The sequence below is a fragment of the Argopecten irradians genome, chromosome 4 (genome assembly GCF_041381155.1).
Source record: "Argopecten irradians isolate NY chromosome 4, Ai_NY, whole genome shotgun sequence".
NCBI lineage: Eukaryota > Metazoa > Mollusca > Bivalvia > Pectinida > Pectinidae > Argopecten > Argopecten irradians.
Genome location: NC_091137.1, coordinates 49,271,931 through 49,292,983, shown reverse-complemented (window position 1 = coordinate 49,292,983; position 21,053 = coordinate 49,271,931). Strand labels below are relative to the sequence as shown.

The 21,053-nt window shown below is 36.4% G+C and overlaps 2 protein-coding genes across 2 annotated transcripts in view; one reads left to right on the top strand and one right to left on the bottom strand.

Annotated features, from left to right (window-relative positions):
• Positions 1–7,914, top strand: part of LOC138321913 (ATP-dependent DNA helicase DDX31-like) — a 32,933-nt gene extending 25,019 nt beyond the window's left edge. The window contains exons 13-17 of the mRNA XM_069265945.1: positions 5,468–5,658; positions 6,278–6,356; positions 6,459–6,561; positions 6,804–6,987; positions 7,779–7,914. Coding sequence (XP_069122046.1) covers positions 5,468–5,658; positions 6,278–6,356; positions 6,459–6,561; positions 6,804–6,987; positions 7,779–7,896 — 675 coding nt within the window. The 3' untranslated portion in view covers positions 7,897–7,914. The remainder of the gene's footprint in view (positions 1–5,467; positions 5,659–6,277; positions 6,357–6,458; positions 6,562–6,803; positions 6,988–7,778) is intronic.
• Positions 7,915–8,015: 101 nt separating this feature from the next.
• Positions 8,016–15,176, bottom strand: LOC138321914 (uncharacterized). Its single transcript, XM_069265946.1, has 2 exons — positions 14,303–15,176; positions 8,016–13,705 (listed from the first exon to the last, which is right to left on the bottom strand). The coding sequence occupies exons 1-2, from the start codon at positions 14,514–14,516 to the stop codon at positions 12,441–12,443; spliced, it is 1,479 nt and encodes a 492-aa protein (XP_069122047.1). The 5' UTR covers positions 14,517–15,176; the 3' UTR covers positions 8,016–12,440.
• Between the last annotated feature and the right edge of the window lie 5,877 nt (positions 15,177–21,053).

The window sequence follows — 21,053 nt, the reverse complement described above, 5'->3', positions numbered from 1 at the left end:
AATTCTGTGAATTGACTTTTCTATGAGTTGACTATTCTATGCATTGACTTTTCTATGAATTTTGTTTTCTATGAATTGACTATTCTATGAATTGACTTTTCTATGAATTTTGTTTTCTATGAATTGACTTTTCTATGAATTTTGTTTTCTATGAATTTTGTTTTCTATGAATTGACTATTCTATGAATTGACTATTCTATGAATTGACTTTTCTATGAATTGACTCTTCTATGAATTTTGTTTTCTATGAATAGACTATTCTATGAATTGACTTTTCTATGAATTGACTATTCTATGAATTGACTATTCTATGAATTGACTTTTCTATGAATTTTGTTTTCTATGAATTGACTTTTCTATGAATTTTGTTTTCTATGAATTGACTTTTCTATGAATTGACTTTTCTATGAATTTTGTTTTCTATGAATTGACTTTTCTATGAATTGACTTTTCTATGAATTGACTATTCTATGCATTGACTTTTCTATGAATTGACTTTTCTATGAATTTTGTTTTCTATTCCTTGACTTTTCTATGAATTTTGTTTTCTATGAATTGACTTTTCTATGAATTGACTATTCTATGAATTGACTTTTATATGAATTTTGTTTTCTATTCATTGACTATTTTATGAATTGACTATTCTATGAATTGACTTTTCTATGAATTGACTATTCTATGCATTGACTTTTCTATGAATTTTGTTTTCTATGCATTGACTTTTCTATTTCCATATTAATGACTTTTTCTCTGCAACTTAACATGGGATTACGCTCATAATGCAATGGTTACATCCTTATAGGGTTTGGATTCAAAATTTTGCAAATGATGGGGCTGACCCCCCGGGGGCTGAAGGGTGGGGTCAAAGGGGTTAATTTAGCTATTTCCATGTAAACGACTTCTTCTCTGCAACTAAGAATGGAAGAGCACTTATAATGCAATGGTAGCATCTTATATAGGGTTGGGATTTGAAATTGTACAAATGATAGGGCTGACCCCCCGGGCCTTAGACGGCAATAGATGCGAGGTCAAAAAGGTCAATTAGGCTACTACTTTCATATAAATTACTTTTTCTCTGAACCTATGTATTGGATAGCATATTTGTATGGTATCAATAGCATCATTGTATGGTTGTGATTCAAAATTAAACTTTGGGAGTCAATTTTGCTTATTATTCTAATTGTCAGAGTCTTGTGATAATTACTAACAAAAAACCAGGTGAGCGATACAGGCCCTCTGGGCCTCTTGAAAGCCAGGTACACACATGTAGTTAAGTCAGCCAAAGCCAGGTACACACATGTAGTTAAGTCGGCCAAAGCCAGGTACAACATGTAGTTAGTCCAAGCCAGGTACACACATGTAGTTAAGTCAGCCAAAGCCAGGTACACACATGTAGTTAAGTCAGCCAAAGCCAGGTACACAATGTAGTAAGTCACCAAAGCCAGTACACACATGTTATTAAGTCAGCCAAAGCCAGGTACATACCGGTACATGTAGTTAAGTCAGCCAAAGCCAGGTACACACATGTATTTAAGTCAACCAAACTTAGTTATCTTCTCATTTTAACCTTCTTTTCTAATCTTTCTGAAATTGTTATCAGGCTGATTTTGACAAAACTTTACATAATGATTTTGGATATCTTCATTACTTTCACCTCAAATCAGGAAAATGAGAAATTTCGGGGTAATATAGGAAAATGAATTAAAAACATCAGGACATTTTTGCAGATTTTGTCAGGTAACAACAACAAAATTTGACGAACTGATTTTCAGTTACAAAAGTGTTTCTTCTTGAATTATTTGTTGAATTTTAACCAAAAAAATGCTTCTGCAAAGCCGTAACAAGTGGTATATGTTTGTTTGATGTTAGTTATTTTAACTCCAGTTTGATGTGTTACAGGTTGAGGAAGGGTATCAATATCTTGGTGTGTACCCCTGGTCGGCTGATTGACCATATAAGGAGTACAGACTGTCTAAGTCTACGTAGAGTAAAGTGGCTGGTTTTAGACGAGGCTGATCGGTAAGTCTGTGTCCAAAAAGTCTTCTCAAGACAAAAAGTTTGGCCTGAAATCACTATAGACTTATGATCACGATAATGATATTTTTGGAACAGGCAAATACATCCTTTCAACTAACTTGCATGCCACCATGATCACGATAATGATATTTTTGGAACAAACCGTTAAATTAACAATATCCTAACCTCATTGATATCACTAGTACTGTATTTGGTGTAATTAGTGCCCGGGGTGCTTAAAAAATTGTAACAAATGGGGAGAGGTAAACTAAAACATAAGTTGTGGACGAAAAAATCAGCCATATTTTAACTCTTTCTGTCCTCATGACACATTAATCTGTTACAATAAACCTTTCAACCATTGAGACACATTTTTATGTCCTGATTCACATGTAAAAGACTTGCAAGTTCATGTATTATTGGATACGATGCTGATGTTGGGGGCATCACATATGTTGTAAAAGATTGGATGGGGGTGTTTATACAACTTCAACTCCTTCTCCAGAAAAGGGGAGATTGTATTACTTTACTGTTCAGTATATAAACCAGTTGTAGTTTGACTCTGACAGTCTGATCCAGGAGGTAGAGAAGTGTGTATATTTGTGATGATCAGTGATACTGTGTTTGTTGACAAGGATGTTGGACATGGGGTATGAGAAAGATGTCGCCCAAATCATCAACGCATTAAACATGGCACGATCAGCTCAAGTAAAGTCACATGGAGCGTTTAAGTCTGAGGAGAAACCAAGACAGACAGTATTACTATCAGCCACATTAACAGAAGGTAAATTAAAAACATCAATAGGTTTGTCAAAGGTGACACAAAGGCAGACATTTATAGGTCATATGATCTGAAGGTTCAGGATGAATTACACTCATTGAGTTCTGTTCGTCACTTTTCACATTGCATAAACTTTTCATTCAAATGACTTTCTCTTCATAACCAAAACGCTCCAGGGTACTGATATTTTGCCTGTAGTTCTGTAGAGCAGGAAAATTGCATGGGAGTTTTACACTATATTCATGGTTTTCCTGAAATTCAGAAATTTTAACACCAGCCAAATATTTTGAATTTTACTATCGTTATGCAGAAGTGCTAGTATTGCATATGCAGGTGTTCTGCTAAATTAATTCCCTCTCCCTTTGTGTTTAAAGCACTACACAGTGTGCTTGGTGAAAGGGCTTCTGAATTTGTGCTGATGAATTACCTTGACCTTCATTCAAGGTCAAATATGTTAAAAGAAATTTAAAAACTTCTTGTCAATAAATATGCTGCCTGGTCATTTGTCTGATGGAGGTGATAGTGATCATACTAGACATTGAAATGTCACATGTGAAACATTCACTGGTTCTATAACAAACATCAGTACATATTTTATGCATCTTTGATTGTAAGTAGACAAACTTAGATTGATAATTTGAAATTCTAGGTGTCGAGAGAATGGCTGGAATCTCCTTGACAGATCCTGTACGAGTAGATTTGTCTCAGTCGGACAACACAACACAGTCCAGTCAGACAGGAGAAACTACTGAAATGTCAAACGATAAGGTGTCATTCAGTGTGCCAGAGAATCTAAAACAGCAATTCATCATCACTCCCTGTAAACTAAGACTCGTCACATTGGCAGCATTTATCACACAGAAATGTAAGGTGAGCTAGGTTCACTCCCTGTAAACTGAGACTCATCACATTGGCAGCATTTATCACACAGAAATATAAGGTGAGCTAGGTTCACTCCATGTAATCTAAGACTCGTCACATTGGCAGCATTTATCACACAGAAATGTAAGGTGAGCTAGGTCAACTTCCTGTAAACTGAGACTCATCACATTGGCAGCATTTATCACACAGAAATATAAGGTGAGCTAGGTTCACTCCATGTAATCTAAGACTCGTCACATTGGCAGCATTTATCACACAGAAATGTAAGGTGAGCTAGGTCAACTTCCTGTAAACTGAGACTCATCACATTGGCAGCATTTATCACACAGAAATATAAGGTGAGCTAGGTTCACTCCATGTAATCTAAGACTCGTCACATTGGCAGCATTTATCACACAGAAATGTAAGGTGAGCTAGGTTCACTCCCTGTAAACTGAGACTCGTCACATTGGCAGCATTTATCACCTGGATGTCTAATATATGATTTGTTTTTAAAGTCTCTGTATAGAAACATTGATGTTATCAGGTGAAACAGAAGCCAGGTAAAATGCTGGTGTTCCTACCGACCCAGGACTCTGTAGAGTTTCACTACACCATCTTCCACCATTTCTTTGGGGGAGGTAACTCTGAACCCGACATTCTTGCTGACCTTGACCTTGGCCATAAGAAGAAGACAGAAAAGGATAACTTGGATTTCTTCCGTCTGCACGGAGAAATGGCTCAAAAGGTTGCATAGTAACTTTCAATTTAAACTTATGTTAATTCTTGTAGTATTGAATTGATGAGCTCAGACAAGCTAAGGTGAACTCTATAATCACCTTTTGTCTGGTTTTATGCATCTGTAAACATTTGAAAAAAATTAACATCCCTTCCAGAAGTATTGAAGCAAATGCAATGAAATTTTGACCTTTCCTTCTATTGCCTTTTGCCAATCAGAAATTTGAAGCGCATGGTCCCCAACTACCAGGAGACTCAGAAAAGGGCTGAAAGTACATGTAGTCAAATAGCTAAATTTAAAAAAAATCTTTTTTTCAACTCATACAGTAGATGTGTTATCTAAATGCAACATGGCTGACAGGCAACCATCTTGTATTTTAACAATTTAGAAATATTAATCAATATCAATCAATGTGATTATCAATTATCATTAGATATTTTATTGTTGTTTTGTATTTTATGATTATTCTCATTAATGTTTTAAATGTGTGACTGATTACTTCTCAGGACCGGGCTGACGTGTACCAAAGCTTCTCCAAGGCAAAGTCTGGCATTTTATTTTGTACAGTAAGTAAAAATCACCGAATTTTCTATGAAGAAATATGTAGCTTTGAGTATTTAATTAGTATATGTAATAGTATTCAACAAATTCTTCATTATGTATGGGACATTGTGTGAGGTACATCGTATTATTCGTTTTGATAATAACATGTACATGTACCCCAATATGACATTCACATCTTTGCTATCAGTATAACATTGATTATATATACTATGCATTTTTAGAATCAATATTAAATATTACAACCATATTGCCTTCAAGACTGAATCTGGGGGTATACAAGGAGCTCCATCATCCACATATGGTAAAAAAAATTGAAAAATTGAAGTGGCGATGATAATCCCACCTTTACACATATTATATAAATCCTTGAGATCTAAGGAAGCCTACATCAACAAATCAGTATTTAACTGGTAACATTTTCAATGAAATACGGTTTTTCTACATAGATAATTATCTTAAAAATTAACATGGATGAAGCTAATATATAAGATGTCATAATGTTGTAGGATGTTGCCTGTCGTGGTCTTGACCTACCACATGTGCGATGGATTGTACAATACACAGCCCCGGGGTCAAATAGTGACTATGTACATAGAATTGGGCGAACAGCTCGGGCAGGAAAACTGGGACACTCTTTACTGTTCCTGATGCCGTCAGAAGTGGAGTTTATCCCTCAACTCAATAAAGATCACATTGGGTGAGTATCATTTAGGAGATGTGTATCAAGGTTGACATAATTTCTCAGGTTTTGAATATTGAGGAAAAAAGTATGATGAAACAAAGTACTGGAGAGATCTACCTCAAATCCCATATGCAGCCTTCTCTTGGCGCCTTGGTATGGGTATTGAATGTTAGGACCATCAGACAACAAGCTGGCAAACAATCAGCCATCTTAAATTTTGACAATTCAGTTACCACTATTTTGTAAAAAAAATACTGGAATATCTCTGAAATTCTATGTCCTGCTTTCTAGAGTTCTTCCAATTGCATTTTTTAAATGCATGATCAAGAAATAACATAGCTGCCTGGTCCTTCGTTCTTAGTTCCATTTTAAAATAAACCCTAAACAACACAGTGGCCATATTGAATTTGACTATTGAAGTGCATTGCTACAATGTAGACTTCATATAAAGCTTCCTTATGTGAACTCAGTAGTTACAGTGGAAAAGGAAAAAGAAGGGAAAAGATCCTTCTTTCTATTGACATAGATTATTCTTAAATTTGGTGGGCTTCCCTGAGATTTCTTGTGTCAATTTGATGTTTTCATTAGTAAACCCAGAAAACTCACTGATAAACAATTTGTTTTTTTTATTAAGTCCGGAGGAGCTTCATATGAAGAAAGTTCTACACAGTTTACTGAGTGTGGTCACAGATCTACCAAGCAAGAATGACCAGGTAAGTATCTCCTAAAGGACCATCATCTTCATTATAGTGATTGAATCTTAGATAGAGTGATGATAATCTTCCCTGAATTTGTAATTTTTTTATCTCCACCAGAGGGAGCTACCAAGGACAAGTGAGGAAGCAGCGACCTACTTTCAGATGTGTGTTGAAGATTACATTGATGACAATGCAGAAATGGCAAGTTTGGCTGTAAAAGGTAATTTGCATGATGGTTTCTTCCCCCGAGTCTGGAATGAAATTCTCAATTGATTGGTCGAAGTCTTCTCAGGTGGCATTGATTATTGGTCATTGTTCTGTCAGGAAACAAAACTAAACACAATTATTTTCCGAGTTTTGACATCTACTATCAGACCTATGTTTTTCTTTTTCTCTGGTGTTCATTCATATTGCAATATACATTTGATAACACTCAAGGGTTTTGATTCCTCACAATTTCAGGTTTTCAGTCGTTTGTGAAAGCCTATGCCACCTATCCATCCGAGATGAAATCCATATTTCATGTGAAACATCTGCACCTTGGTCACCTGGCTAAAAGTTTTGGTCTTAGGGAGTCCCCTTCAAAAATCAAAACTCCAGCTGGCAAGAAAGTAAAGGATAAAAAGGAAGGCCAGGATAAGTCGAGGTAGGCTTGATAGATACTATACAAATATCGACCTGTTTTGAGGTGAATACGGTGATATATCAACTCGAGAAAGTAACATCACCTGAGGTCGAAGGCCAAGGGTTATTGAGGGGTGATAAATCACAGTATCCACCTGAAAACAGGTCAATATCTGTTATATTACATGGTTTTTTCATGATGAAAAACCTTTGACTAAACATTTCACATGTATATCCCCTTCATGATATTGAGTAGTCCTGTTGAATGATACGAAAAAAATTGATGGCCGATAATATCCATAAAATAAAGAGATTACCATGCAAAATGTTTTATGTTTTTATTACTTTGAAAAATCTTGCAAAAATTACACGCAAATATTGGTAGGGTCACATAGATTGCAGTAAACCTGCTGCCCTCCATTACATCTTGCTGAATGATGATGTCACAATAGCTTTGATATCTTGACAACCTGTTTGAATCTTATATCAACCCCGAAAGTGATTGTGATGTTATATAACATGACGTCCCAATGCATTATTTCTATATTTGGGTTCGACCTTGATCTTTTTGAACCTTATATCAATCTGGGATGATGTGACAATACATAGTTTGGAATTTTAGGGTGGATATCGAGTTTAATTGTGACGGAAAAGTGTAGTTTTAGCCAATCAGGAGCGAGTAAAACACACAGCCATATAATAATCATACTTATTGTAAAGTTGTCATTCCCGGAGGATTGAATTTCTTTATATTTGAGGTCATTTTTGCAAAACAAATAAATAAATCATAATTTTTGATTACTTCTTTTTCAGGGCTAAGATTAAAAGAACAAAAGTGTCAGAGTTTGGGAGTGGTCTGGAGGCAGATGCCTTACCCAAGTACAAGAAAAGTCTAAAAAGAAAGACAAAGAAAATAAAAGGAAAGAAATAAAATGACATATTTTTAAAACAAAGGTGTTATGTTGTTATGAACAAGAGATCCCAAAGGGATATTGGCATTTGGCACCCACCAAAGAATGATGTATGTCAGACAATGAAAACAGATATCTTTTCTATCTTATTTCTTCTTTTCTCTTTTCCGTGGACATATTGAACACACATAGGGACCCTCCACAATAAGTCTGTTTAGCAAAATCAATTGTCAATGTGACCATTGTCTGCCTTGTTGTGATTGAATTTGTTCCAAAATGGATACCTGGTATGAAGATCTCGGGGACCAAGGAGATCATACAAATTTAATTAGAGGATGCTGGACCTCAACAGTACTCATCAGTAACAAAATCCAAGATGGTAGCTGCTTATCAGTCATGCAATTGACAATCTATAGGAACAAATTACAACCCATATATAAAATTTCAGAGAGATCCCGTTAGCACTTTCTGAAAAATAGTGGTAACAAACTTCAATTATCAATATTCAAGATGGTGGCCTGTCAGACATCTTGTTGAACGATCAATCCCAAAATGCAATATGCACAATTGAGTCCTAGGGAAACATATATTTGAAATTTGAGAAAGATCTTTTTTTGTACTTTCTGAGAAATAGCGATATTACAAGAATTGTTAAGGATGGAAGGACGGACCACAGACGAAAAATGATTTGAATAGCCCACAGATGGTGGGCTAAATATTGATCAAATATTGGCCAATACTTATTTTTTGACAAAAATAGATGGTTGTAAACAACGAAATAGACAGCTGTTTTTGTGGGCAACTGCCTTTTAACGAGAATTGTTGATTATCCAAAAGGTGTGGTATGTCCTATAAGTAATAGGTTAAGGATGCGCCAAGCAAAGAGCAGGAAAGGGGGAGAAAACTACTGACCTACAGTCAGTATTGGCAACTGCCCCACAAGGGATTGAAACTTAAAACCCAGAGGTGTAGGGCTAGTGGTGATATGTGGGGACACCCAGAGGTGGAGGGCTAGTGGTGATATGTGGGGACACCCAGAGTTGGAGGGCTAGTGGTAATATGTGGGGCACCCCGAGGTGGAGGGCTAGTGGTAATATGTGGGGACACCCAGAGGTGGAGGGCTAGTGGTGATATGTGGGGATATATGTGGGGAACACCCCGAGGTGGAGGGCTAGTGGTAATATGTTGGGATACACAGAGTTGGAGGGCTAGTGGCCATGGTAATATTTGGGGACACCCAGAGGTGGAGGGCTAGTGGTTATATGTGGGGACACCCAGAGGTGTAGGGCTAGTTGTAAAATGTGGGGACACCAAGGGGAGGGCTAGTGGTTATATGTGGGGACACCCAGAGGTGTAGGGCTAGTGGTAATATGTGGGGACACCCAGAGGTGTAGGGCTAGTGGTAATATGTGGGGACACCCAGAGGTGTAGGGCTAGTGGTAATATGTGGGGACACCCAGAGGTGTAGGGCTAGTGGTAATATGTGGGGACACCCAGAGGTGGAGGGCTAGTGGTAATATGTGGGGACACCAAGGGGAGGGCTAGTGGTAATATGTGGGAACACCCAGAGGTGTAGGGCTAGTGGTAATATGTGGGGACACCCAGAGGTGGAGGGCTAGTGGTAAAATGTGGGGACACCAAGGGGAGGGCTAGTGGTAATATGTGGGAACACCCAGAGGTGTAGGGCTAGTGGTAATATGTGGGGACACCCAGAGGTGGAGGGCTAGTGGTAATATGTGGGGACACCCAGAGGTGGAGGGCTAGTGGTAATATGTGGGGAGGGCTAGTGGTTATATGTGGGGACACCCAGAGGTGGAGGGCTAGTGGTAATATGTGGGGACACCCAGAGGTGGAGGGCTAGTGGTAATATGTGGGGACACCAAGGGGAGGGCTAGTGGTAATATGTGGGGACACCAAGGGGAGGGCTAGTGGTAATATGTGGGGACACCAAGGGGAGGGCTAGTGGTAATATGTGGGGACACCAAGGGGAGGGCTAGTGGTAATATGTGGGGACACCCAGAGGTGGAGGGCTAGTGGTAATATGTGGGGACACCAAGGGGAGGGCTAGTGGTAAAATGTGGGGACACCCAGAGATGGAGGGCTAGTGGTAATATGTGGGGACACCCAGAGGTGGAGGGCTAGTGGTAATATGTGGGGACACCCAGAGGTGGAGGGCTAGTGGTAATGTGTGGGAACACCTTAAACATGCGACCACTGACTAAGGAGGTCACCCGGGGACTGATTAAGGAGGAAGTGGTACGGGGCGAATGATAATCAAATGATATCAAATTCCAAATCCTCAAATAAAGCACTGAAATACTTTTAAAACTTTATCACACTATTTATTTTTTGATCTTTGTAATATTGTGTAAAGTTCCAATTAAGTTCATTTATTCCAAAATAAGTCGTCTTATTACATACATCTCTGTATATATAAGAAGTTCCATTTTAAAAAATAAATTGCGTGTACAAGTTGATATAATAAACATCAAAATATATTTCTAAAGTTAAAAAAAAAATATGAAATTTTCTGATAAACTGTGGTAATTAAATTATAAACATGTAATTCCTAAAGTAAATGCTTTTGACCCCAACAACAAACTTCTGGTACTCCAATATTTTACTGTGGGTGCTTTGATTAGCATGTACATGTATACAGAGCCACAGATTTATAGCTATAGCCAAATTAACTGTCAACCTGAACACATTTTGATTTTCATAGTAATAGCTTAAAAGTCACAATTTTACCCTAAACTTCCAAAAGTTAAAATACACAATGAACAAAATTAAATGGCATTATAAAATATTTATATTAAATGACTGTAAAACAAGAAAGCATGCATGCAGCCTAGCTCCACTACATATAATCTTAATCCTTAATAAATTTTAATGATTTCCAGATGCCAAAATATCCCGATAAATGGTACATCATATATAACTTATCGTTCATTATAATAACATATAAAGGTAAAACTGATGGCACTGTACATGTATATCTGTAAAATCTATCTATAGTATAGGTACAAAAACATGTACTATATACACACACATAAAACAAAACATATAATATCTATAGTGAAGGGCAGTGTACATGTATATGTATAATATCTATAGTGAAGGGCAGTGTACATGTATATGTATAATATCTATAGTAAAAGTGGAAACTTTATAACATGTAATATACACACATGTAAAACAAAACGTATACCGGTATATCTGTAATATCTATAGTATAGGTGGAAACTTAACAAAAACATGTACTAAGGCCAAAAAAATGTCTGTTTAGGGCTGCATTGGCAAAAAAAAGGGTCGGTAGGTAGGGATTTTTTTTTAGAGTTTTCACTCAAAGTCATGGCTGGAACCTGAGTCTGAAATCGAAATCCAGACTTTTAAATTTTTTTTTCGTAGAAAAGTGAAAAAAAATTAGGGTTGGGGTAAAAATTAGGATCGGTCAGGTAACCCTAAACAGATTTTTTTTTGGCCTAATAAAACATTTCTTAATTTCACTTATCAAATTTTTGTGATTATAACAATAACCTGTGAAATTGCAAAAATACCATCTCCCCAAACATAACAGGCTATATGGTATCTGATTTTGTACCCTACATTACACGTAGTGCAAACAATACTATCTTTTTATAAACAATGATATCTAAATATTACATGTAAAGAGTTGTAATAGAATGCCCGGTAAATGGTATAAAAATGTAACATCACCTCTTAAACAAAATGGCACAGGAATATAGATCAAATTGACCCAGTGATCTACTTAATTATTCCTGCAATTTTTCCTCCATCAGTTCATAACAAAATAGATCTATAAAAAGGTTGAAACACACTCATTGATTGTTAAAATTGTTTGTTTTTTTAAGAAAAAAAATACAGTAAAATTTACTGATATTTAAATTTCTCTAAACAACACCTAAAAACCAGATTTCTTTGTGATACTAACAAATATGAATACTTTGTGAAACACAATTTAAATGTTAAAAGAATATATGTAAAATAATCAAACTTTAAAAATTTCTTAGCTATATATACTTCTATTCAAATGTATGTGACTTAATTCCAAAAAGTTAATTTACTTTGTATTTGATTCATGATAATAACAGTACCAGGTAAACACATTTAGTAATAAAGTACCAGTACTCGGTCATCTAACAATTAACAAATAAAGATACATGCGGTAGTATAACACATAAAAATAAGCTATTCTAAAGTATAAAAAAACTACTAAGATGAGATATCAAGGCTATAAGGTTTGGATAAATGTACAAAGAAGTTTTATACCTATAGTACATTATCAAATAGAACAAAGTTCTATATTTTGATCAAAAGTTCCACAACAATAACAGCAGGTACATCCCTATATGTCAAGTGTCATTCCAACTCCATCTTATACGAGAGAACAGTATATGTACTGGCATTAGCTGCCGAGTCTGCTAATAGTCACACTTATTAGTAAAATGATTGAGAGAGTAGAATATGTAAATATGCCCGTGTCTGTAGATTTTAAAAACTTTTCCAGTGGAAAGATTGACAATGGTTCATACATGGTGTTGGTCTATGGTCCATACAACGGCTGGAGACATGACAGCGATGTCTTGTGTTTGTCGGCCCATTCTAAGAATTGAGGACACCTTTTCTTGCAAACCTTCATCAAGGTAATACAATCGTCCTCTGCATTATGAGACAGAGGGGGCTTCACACCGAATGTACGGAAGTATATCTGTTCTAGTTTGTACGACAGTCGAGGTAGAATGATAGGACTAGTTGTCTGCCCCTGATCCGAGGCTGATGTGGTCACTGGTGTTATGTTATTATTACATACATTAACTCCTGTGTTAGCAGGCGTAGTGTTGCTAGGAGTCACTGGTGTTTGATCTATAGATGTAGATTTCCCTGTGTCATCTTTGACATCAGCCTGATGTGGTGCTGTTGAGTTGGATACTTTTTCTTCCAATTTGTCCCCACACTGACTGCGACACATTCCATTGTTTTTCGTTACTGGATCACTTGTTCCTGGTAAACTAATGCCATCTTTACCAGCACCAGATCCATCACATCTCTCATCAACTTTTGTCCCTGGTACAGTAGCACCACTAGGTACAGTAGCACCACTAGGTACAGTAGCACCACTAGGTACAGTAGCACCACTAGGAGATACTGACAGTGAAGTACCTGTCTCCGAGCTCACATTAGCCTCAACAAAATCTACAGCTTCCATCAGCATGTCATCTGTGACACTTTGTTGAGAGTCCATCATTATGGAGACAGAAGGTAGTTTAACATTCTGTACACTGTGAGAGTTTGACTGTTCTACACCAGGTGCTGGCACAACAGATGTAGATGGACCAGGTTTTATATCCCCTGAATGTTGTTGGTCTTTAGCTTTTATATCTGCATCAGTAAAAAGTCTTTTCCTGACATGGTTGATGCTATCTGTGTCAGCTTTGCGTTTATCATGCAGGGTGTCTTGTTGAAGTTCAAATGTTCTGGAATGATTTGGCCTTGCATTTTGTTTGATTCCCTGATGTGTGGGTGTTGAATTATTTTGATTTTGGATATCTCTGCGGGCCACCTCCTCTTCATACAGAGCCTTGGTATCTATAGCCCTGATAGCGTCCAGACTGTCCACACACAACACCTCCAATGGAAGTTCACATTTGATCCGTTTCAATTCTGCATTCAGAAGTGGGTAGTCAAAACCGTTTCCATAATGTGCAACCAGACAAACTGGCTTGGGTAATCTGGAAAGGAACAATGTCATTATCTCCACTACCTTCTGGTCAAATGAAGTCTGGGATTCCAGGATGTCATTGTATAGGCCTGAAACATTGAAATGTGTAAACAATAATTTGTAATTTGTATGCCATCAACACTAATTTAAAAATAACGGTAAGGGAAATAAATTATCATGAAAAAATCTCACAACTATAAAGAATTGGAAGGCAGCAGTGTCTGCAATGAACATTTTAAAAAATAACCAGGATACGTAATCTAACTGTGGTGGTAGCTTATATAGTTATAGGCTTGCATTTTTTCTAAACAAATTAAAGCTGTAAATTAGCAGAAAAAAACCCAGCAATTGTTCAATAGGTTATGTAATTACATGTTGTGAGGATATCGATCTGTTACATGTAAAATGTCATTCTAGATATATGTCTGCATTATTTTAACAGTTTATGTAATTACTCTATATTATTATATAAGTTTTTAACAGTTTTACGATAACATGTACACTTTTCATTAATGAGATACTGATGATTGAACATTTTTTAAATTTTTTTTATAAACCCACCCACCCTTCTGACCTGATACGGGTGATAGGGTAGTAAACCACCATGTGACAACTGGCGGAAACTGCCTTGCTGATCACGGTATCCCATGTACCAGATAAGTATCTTATCTGATGATTGAACATACCTGTTATGTTACTGGCCGTCGGTTCGATTGCTTTCTGTGGATCTACGCAGAGAGTCAACTTGTTAACCACCCTAGGAAAACCATGCGAGGTCAGCAGTTCCTCTCGCTGGACAGACAACAGACACAACTCAGTGATGCGTGGCCGTGTCAGACCGGTCGCCTCAAGATCAAAGAAGACGAACGTCTGTAACGGTACCGGTGTTTCACTCGACATCCCGCACCTGTAATGTGTCCCTACCGTTAGCTTAGTCCTGTCAACGTGTCCCTACCGTTAGCTTAGTCCTGTCAACGTGTTCGATCTTGAAACGTTCATTAGATTGTTTACAAAGGTAGTTTAGTCATAGTAATACTTTCATTTCATGTCTTGTAATGCAATCGATGACTCTGACATGGTCTGATGCCTTTGCGTTTCCTATGGCCATGAGATGGAGACAAATTGTCACAAACGAATCCAGACTGACGCTTTCCTGGCAGACATGTGGAGTGATCACGTGGCTTTGTTATTGTTGACGTCATTAAATTCGGTCTAAAACTCGAAACGGATGATTCCGGAAAATTAGTCTGAGGGACAGGTAATTTGTCAATCTATATTTGTCATTTTATTTGAAATAAGTAATGATGGTACTAATTGTTTTCATTATTAATCAAATACCGGATTAAAGGAAACACTTTCCGTTTCTTAAGTTTTTCTATCACCAAGAATCATTTGCTTCCCTCCCATCATGGATCCAATGATTTAAATTTAACCACGAACTTTTAGCATGAGTAAAATAGGACGATATGAAAAAAAACTTCCATACAGCCACAAAAAAAACAATCAAAAGAGTGAACAATGACGTACATTAATCGGTCGGAATGCACAGGTGTCCTGTTTATGGAGTTATCGACAAATTAACTAAGATTTTAAAAAGAAAAAGAAAACTATTGATGACTAATTAACAATAAGGGAATGAGGCTAATCAGGTGATTGTGTAAACATCGATATAAATCACGACAGTCAATAAAAATTATTCAAAACCACAATGTATTCAGTGTCTAAATTAGTTTCCCTTATGGTACCCCTCAAAGATTTCCGGAAATGAATCCGAAATTAGCCAAAAAATATGGCTGTTCCATCAATAAGTACAACTGACGGTATACATTAAAAACAAACTGAAATCTATATCTATCACTCACTTATATCATTACATTTTTCAAAAAGTAAAACAGGAATTATTTTCATAACACGTGAAGTAAAATGCTCTCTTTTTGGAGCTTTAGAACATTTTTATAAGATATTGGTAATTTATTCACCGACCATCAAACCTGTTACCCATCCGCCATTAGTATCTGAACTTGATGAGTGACTTTCCCGGCAGAGCAGACCAAAAACTGTTGCTGAGGGTTAAATCTTGTAAGTATTTCAATGCACGAATTGTTAATACTTTAATAAGTTTTCGTTACCATAAAGAGTGTTTATATTGCCTTATATTTATGTAACTTTCACCCCAGCCCCTGTCGTTTATTGAACAGCATCACCGCGCCCAGCGGCATCCCGATTCACTCGGCGATCACCTGTGCTTTAAAATGCTGCATACATCCCACCGACCAATAGTTTTAATGCTGCATGTGCGACATTTTCTATTCTGATAATCATATTCAAGTTGATGTAGTGCTTTGAATATTGTGAATGTTAAAGGTCAAAAATTACACCCGAGTCGGTTTGCTGGCATTTTTAATGAGGATGACATCATCGGAGTTATTTCCCTTGGACCACAGAAAAGCCTTGAGTGGGTGTGGCAGGATGCATACTATCTATGGAATGTTGTTTATCTCTTCGGAATGTCCACTTTATTTAAACTGATAATTAAATATTGTTGTCTAGAATGTGACTTTCATCCACTATTAAGATTATTTAATCTTTTCTATTGCACAGTAGCAACAGTGATGTTTCATCAAATTATTCTGAGAGTTGAGTAATTCCCTATTTTGCTGATCACAAGTCTTTGGTCTGACAGCTTTTGAGTTTGTAATTGAAGTCTGGCAAATACCACAATCTCAGATTACATGAAGATTAATTGAATTGAAAATTATGGGAGAGTGTAAACTATAGACATGTCCTAGTTTTATATGTTCCTTTGATCAGTAATCATCGGTGTTATGTATTAATTTACCTGCTGTCATACGCCTACTACACATGTATATCCTAAGGCAAAACATACAACAAAAGCTACAGGTTTCACGGTTCGTTGGCCGAGTAGCTTTCAATATTCCCCAATTTGTCAATATATTAATGTCACTTTCGAAAGTAAATTGCAATATATTTTAGAGCTGAAATGAATAGCATTTTTTGATATTGTAATGTTCGTTGATTTATAATTATCAACTGGTATTAAAATATAATATATAGGGTAGTTATAATAGTGGTATTGTAATTTATGTGGACAAACTATTGCATACCAGTTCTATATAAGACTGAGACATAAACCAATTTAATCTAAATCACAATTCACACTACTGGGACATCTGACGAAACTCCCCCCCCCCCCTCCCAGCATGCCACAGTAGCTGTAAGAATCATTTCTGTAAAGATTATTATACTTCAATACTGTATTAATATTGCTATACCATATTCATCCCAAAAAGCGCACAGGGCATTTAAAGATTTAAAAAAAAATGAAAAGGTGCTTGATCAGACAAAATTATTGCAAACCTATACAGTTTGGATAGTTTGGGTCTTATGCTCAGGCAATTGAAATGAGGCCTCAAAAAGGGTAGGGGGCACTTATAGGGACATGGGCGCTTATTGGGTCAAATATGGTATATTTAATTAATGCAACCCCGCTAATTTAGATAAGCTGGGGCTGCGATGGCCAGGTGGTTAAGATGACCCAACATATTACCACAAGCCCTCCACCTCTTGGTTGCAAGTTAGAATCCCATTAGGGGCAGTTGCCAGGTACTGACCGCTGGTCGGTAGTTTTTCTCAGCATACTTCAGCTTTCCTCCACTTGAACACCTTGGATGCGCTTAAATGACCCTGACTGTTATTAGGACATTAAACTACTAATAAAACCAAATAATATAACTTACACATACCCCATTTTAGTAGTAACATAATGGTAGTTATATTACCTATACAGACCCTGGTTTAGTAGTAACATTACAGTAGTTGGTTTAGTAGTAACATTAGGGTAGTTATATAGCCTATACAGACCCTGGTTTAGTAGTAACATTACTGTAGTAACATTATCTATACAGACCCTGGTTTAGTAGTAACATTACGGTAGTTATATTACCTATACAGACCCTGGTTTAGTAGTAACATTACGGTAGTTATATTACCTATACAGACCCTGGTTTAGTAGTAACATTACGGTAGTTATATTACCTATATACAGGCCCTGGTTTAGTAGTAACATTACGGTAGTTATATTACCTATATACAGACCCTGATTAGTAGTAACATTACGGTAGTTATATTACCTATATACAGACCCTGGTTTAGTAGTAACATTACGTAGTTATATTACCTATATATTAGTATATCCTATACAGACCCTGTTTAGTAGTAACATTACGGTAGTTATATTACTATACAGACCTGGTTTAGTAGTAACATCGTATTATATTACATACAGACCCTGGTTTAGTAGTAACATTACGGTAGTTATATTACCTATACAGACCCTGGTTTAGTAGTAACATTACGGTAGTATATTACCTATACAGACCCTGGTTTAGTAGTAACATTACGGTAGTTATATTATTACCTATACAGACCCTGGTTTTAGTAGTAACATTACGGTAGTTATATTACCTATACAGACCCTGGTTTAGTAGTAACATTACGGTAGTAATACTACAGACCTGTTTAGTACATTACGGTAGTTATTACCTATACAGACCCTGGTTTTAGTAACATTACGGTAGTTATATTACCTATACAGACCCTGGTTTAGTAGTAACATTACGGTAGTTATATTACCTATACAGACCCTGGTTTAGTAGTAACATTACGGTAGTTATATTATTACCTATACAGACCCTGGTTTAGTAGTAACATTACGGTAGTTATATATTACCTATACAGACCCTGGTTTTAGTAGTAACATTACGGTGTACATTATTATTACCTATACAGACCCTGTGTTTAGTAGTAACATTACGGGTAGTTATATTACCTATACAGACCTGTTTAGTACATTACGGTAGTTATATACCTATACGACCCTGGTTTAGTAGTAACATTACGGTAGTTATATTACCTATACAGGCCCTGGTTTAGTAGTAACATTATGGTAGTGATTTATTACCTGTACAGACCCTGGTTTAGTAGTAACATTACGGTAGTTATATTACCTATATACAGACCCTGGTTTAGTAGTAACATTACGGTAGTTATATTACCTATACAGACCCTGGTTTAGTAGTAACATTACGGTAGTTATATTACCTATACAGACCCTGGTTTAGTAGTAACATTACGGTAGTTATATTACCTATACAGACCCTGGTTTAGTAGTAACATTACGGTAGTTATATTACCTATACAGGCCCTGGTTTAGTAGTAACATTACGGTAGTTATATTACCTATATACAGACCCTGGTTTAGTAGTAACATTACGGTAGTTATATTACCTATACAGACCCTGGTTTAGTAGTAAGTAACATTACGGTAGTTATATTACCTATACAGACCCTGGTTTAGTAGTAACATTACGGTAGTTATATTACCTATACAGACCCTGGTTTAGTAGTAACATTACGGTAGTTATATTACCTATACAGACCCTGGTTTAGTAGTAACATTACGGTAGTTATATTACCTATATACAGACCCTGGTTTAGTAGTAACATTACGGTAGTTATATTACCTATACAGACCCTGGTTTAGTAGTAACATTACGGTAGTTATATTACCTATACAGACCCTGGTTTAGTAGTAACATTACGGTAGTTATATTACCTATACAGACCCTGGTTTAGTAGTAACATTACGGTAGTTATATTACCTATACAGGCCCTGGTTTAGTAGTAACATTACGGTAGTTATATTACCTATATACAGACCCTGGTTTAGTAGTAACATTACGGTAGTTATATTACCTATACAGACCCTGGTTTAGTAGTAACATTACGGTAGTTATATTACCTATATACAGACCCTGGTTTAGTAGTAACATTACGGTAGTTATATTACCTATACAGACCCTGGTTTAGTAGTAACATTACGGTAGTTATATTACCTATACAGACCCTGGTTTAGTAGTAACATTACGGTAGTTATATTACCTATACAGACCCTGGTTTAGTAGTAACATTACGGTAGTTATATTACCTATACAGGCCCTGGTTTAGTAGTAACATTACGGTAGTTATATTACCTATACAGACCCTGGTTTAGTAGTAACATTACGGTAGTTATATTACCTATACAGACCCTGGTTTAGTAGTAACATTACGGTAGTTATATTACCTATACAGACCCTGGTTTAGTAGTAACATTACGGTAGTTATATTACCTATACAGACCCTGGTTTAGTAGTAACATTACGGTAGTTATATTACTATATACAGCCCTGGTTTAGTAGTAACATTACGGTAGTTATATTACCTATACAGACCCTGGTTTTTTAGTAACATTACGGTAGTTATATTACCTATACAGACCCTGGTTTAGTAGTAACATTACGGTAGTTATATTACCTATACAGGCCCTGGTTTAGTAGTAACATTACGGTAGTTATATTACCTATACAGACCCTGGTTTAGTAGTAACATTACGGTAGTTATATTACCTATACAAGACCCTGGTTTAGTAGTAACATTACGGTAGTTATATTACCTATACAGACCCTGGTTTAGTAGTAACATTACGGTAGTTATATTACCTATACAGACCCTGGTTTAGTAGTAACATTACGGTAGTTATTATTACCTATACAGACCCTGGTTTAGTAGTAACATTACGGTAGTTATATTACCTATACAGACCCTGGTTTAGTAGTAACATTACCGGTAGTTATATTACCTATACAGACCCTGGTTTAGTAGTAACATTACGGTAGTTATATTACCTATACAGACCCTGGTTTAGTAGTAACATTACGGTAGTTATATTACTATACAGACCCTGGTTTAGTAGTAACATTACGGTAGTTATATTACCTATACAGACCCTGGTTTTTAGTAGTAACATACGGTAGTTAAGTATTATATTCCTTACAGACCCTGGTTTAGTAGTAACATTACGGTAGTTATATTACCTATACAGACCCTGGTTTAGTAGTAACATTACGGTAGTTATATTACCTATACAGACCCTGGTTTAGTAGTAACATTACGGTAGTTATATTACCTATACAGACCCTGGTTTAGTAGTAACATTACGGTAGTTATATTACCTATACAGACCCTGGTTTAGTAGTAACATTACGGTAGTTATATTACCTATACAGACCCTGGTTTAGTGGTAACACTACGGTAGTTATATTACCTGTACAGACCCTGGTTTAGTAGTAACATTACGGTAGTTATATTACCTATACAGACCCTGGTTTAGTAGTAACATTACGGTAGTTATATTACCTATACAGGCCCTGGTTTAGTAGTAACATTACGGTAGTGAGTTATTACCTTGGATCCTGTTTTAACTGTCTGCTGCACCTGATCAATAATCAAATTGCTGCAGCAGTTGCTATAACAACAAGAACCCTAGGCCTAGCTAGGAACACCTTTATCTTCTACTGACGCTGGCAATTCAATCAA

Bases quoted from the DNA above. Each gene is read 5' to 3' on its own strand.
- LOC138321914 (XM_069265946.1), bottom strand. From the start codon at position 14,516: ATGTCGAGTGAAACACCGGTACCGTTACAGACGTTCGTCTTCTTTGAT. The intron at 13,706-14,302 runs GTATGTTCAATC...TCAATGTTTCAG, and splicing joins GACGGCCAGTAACATAACAG to GCCTATACAATGACATCCTG.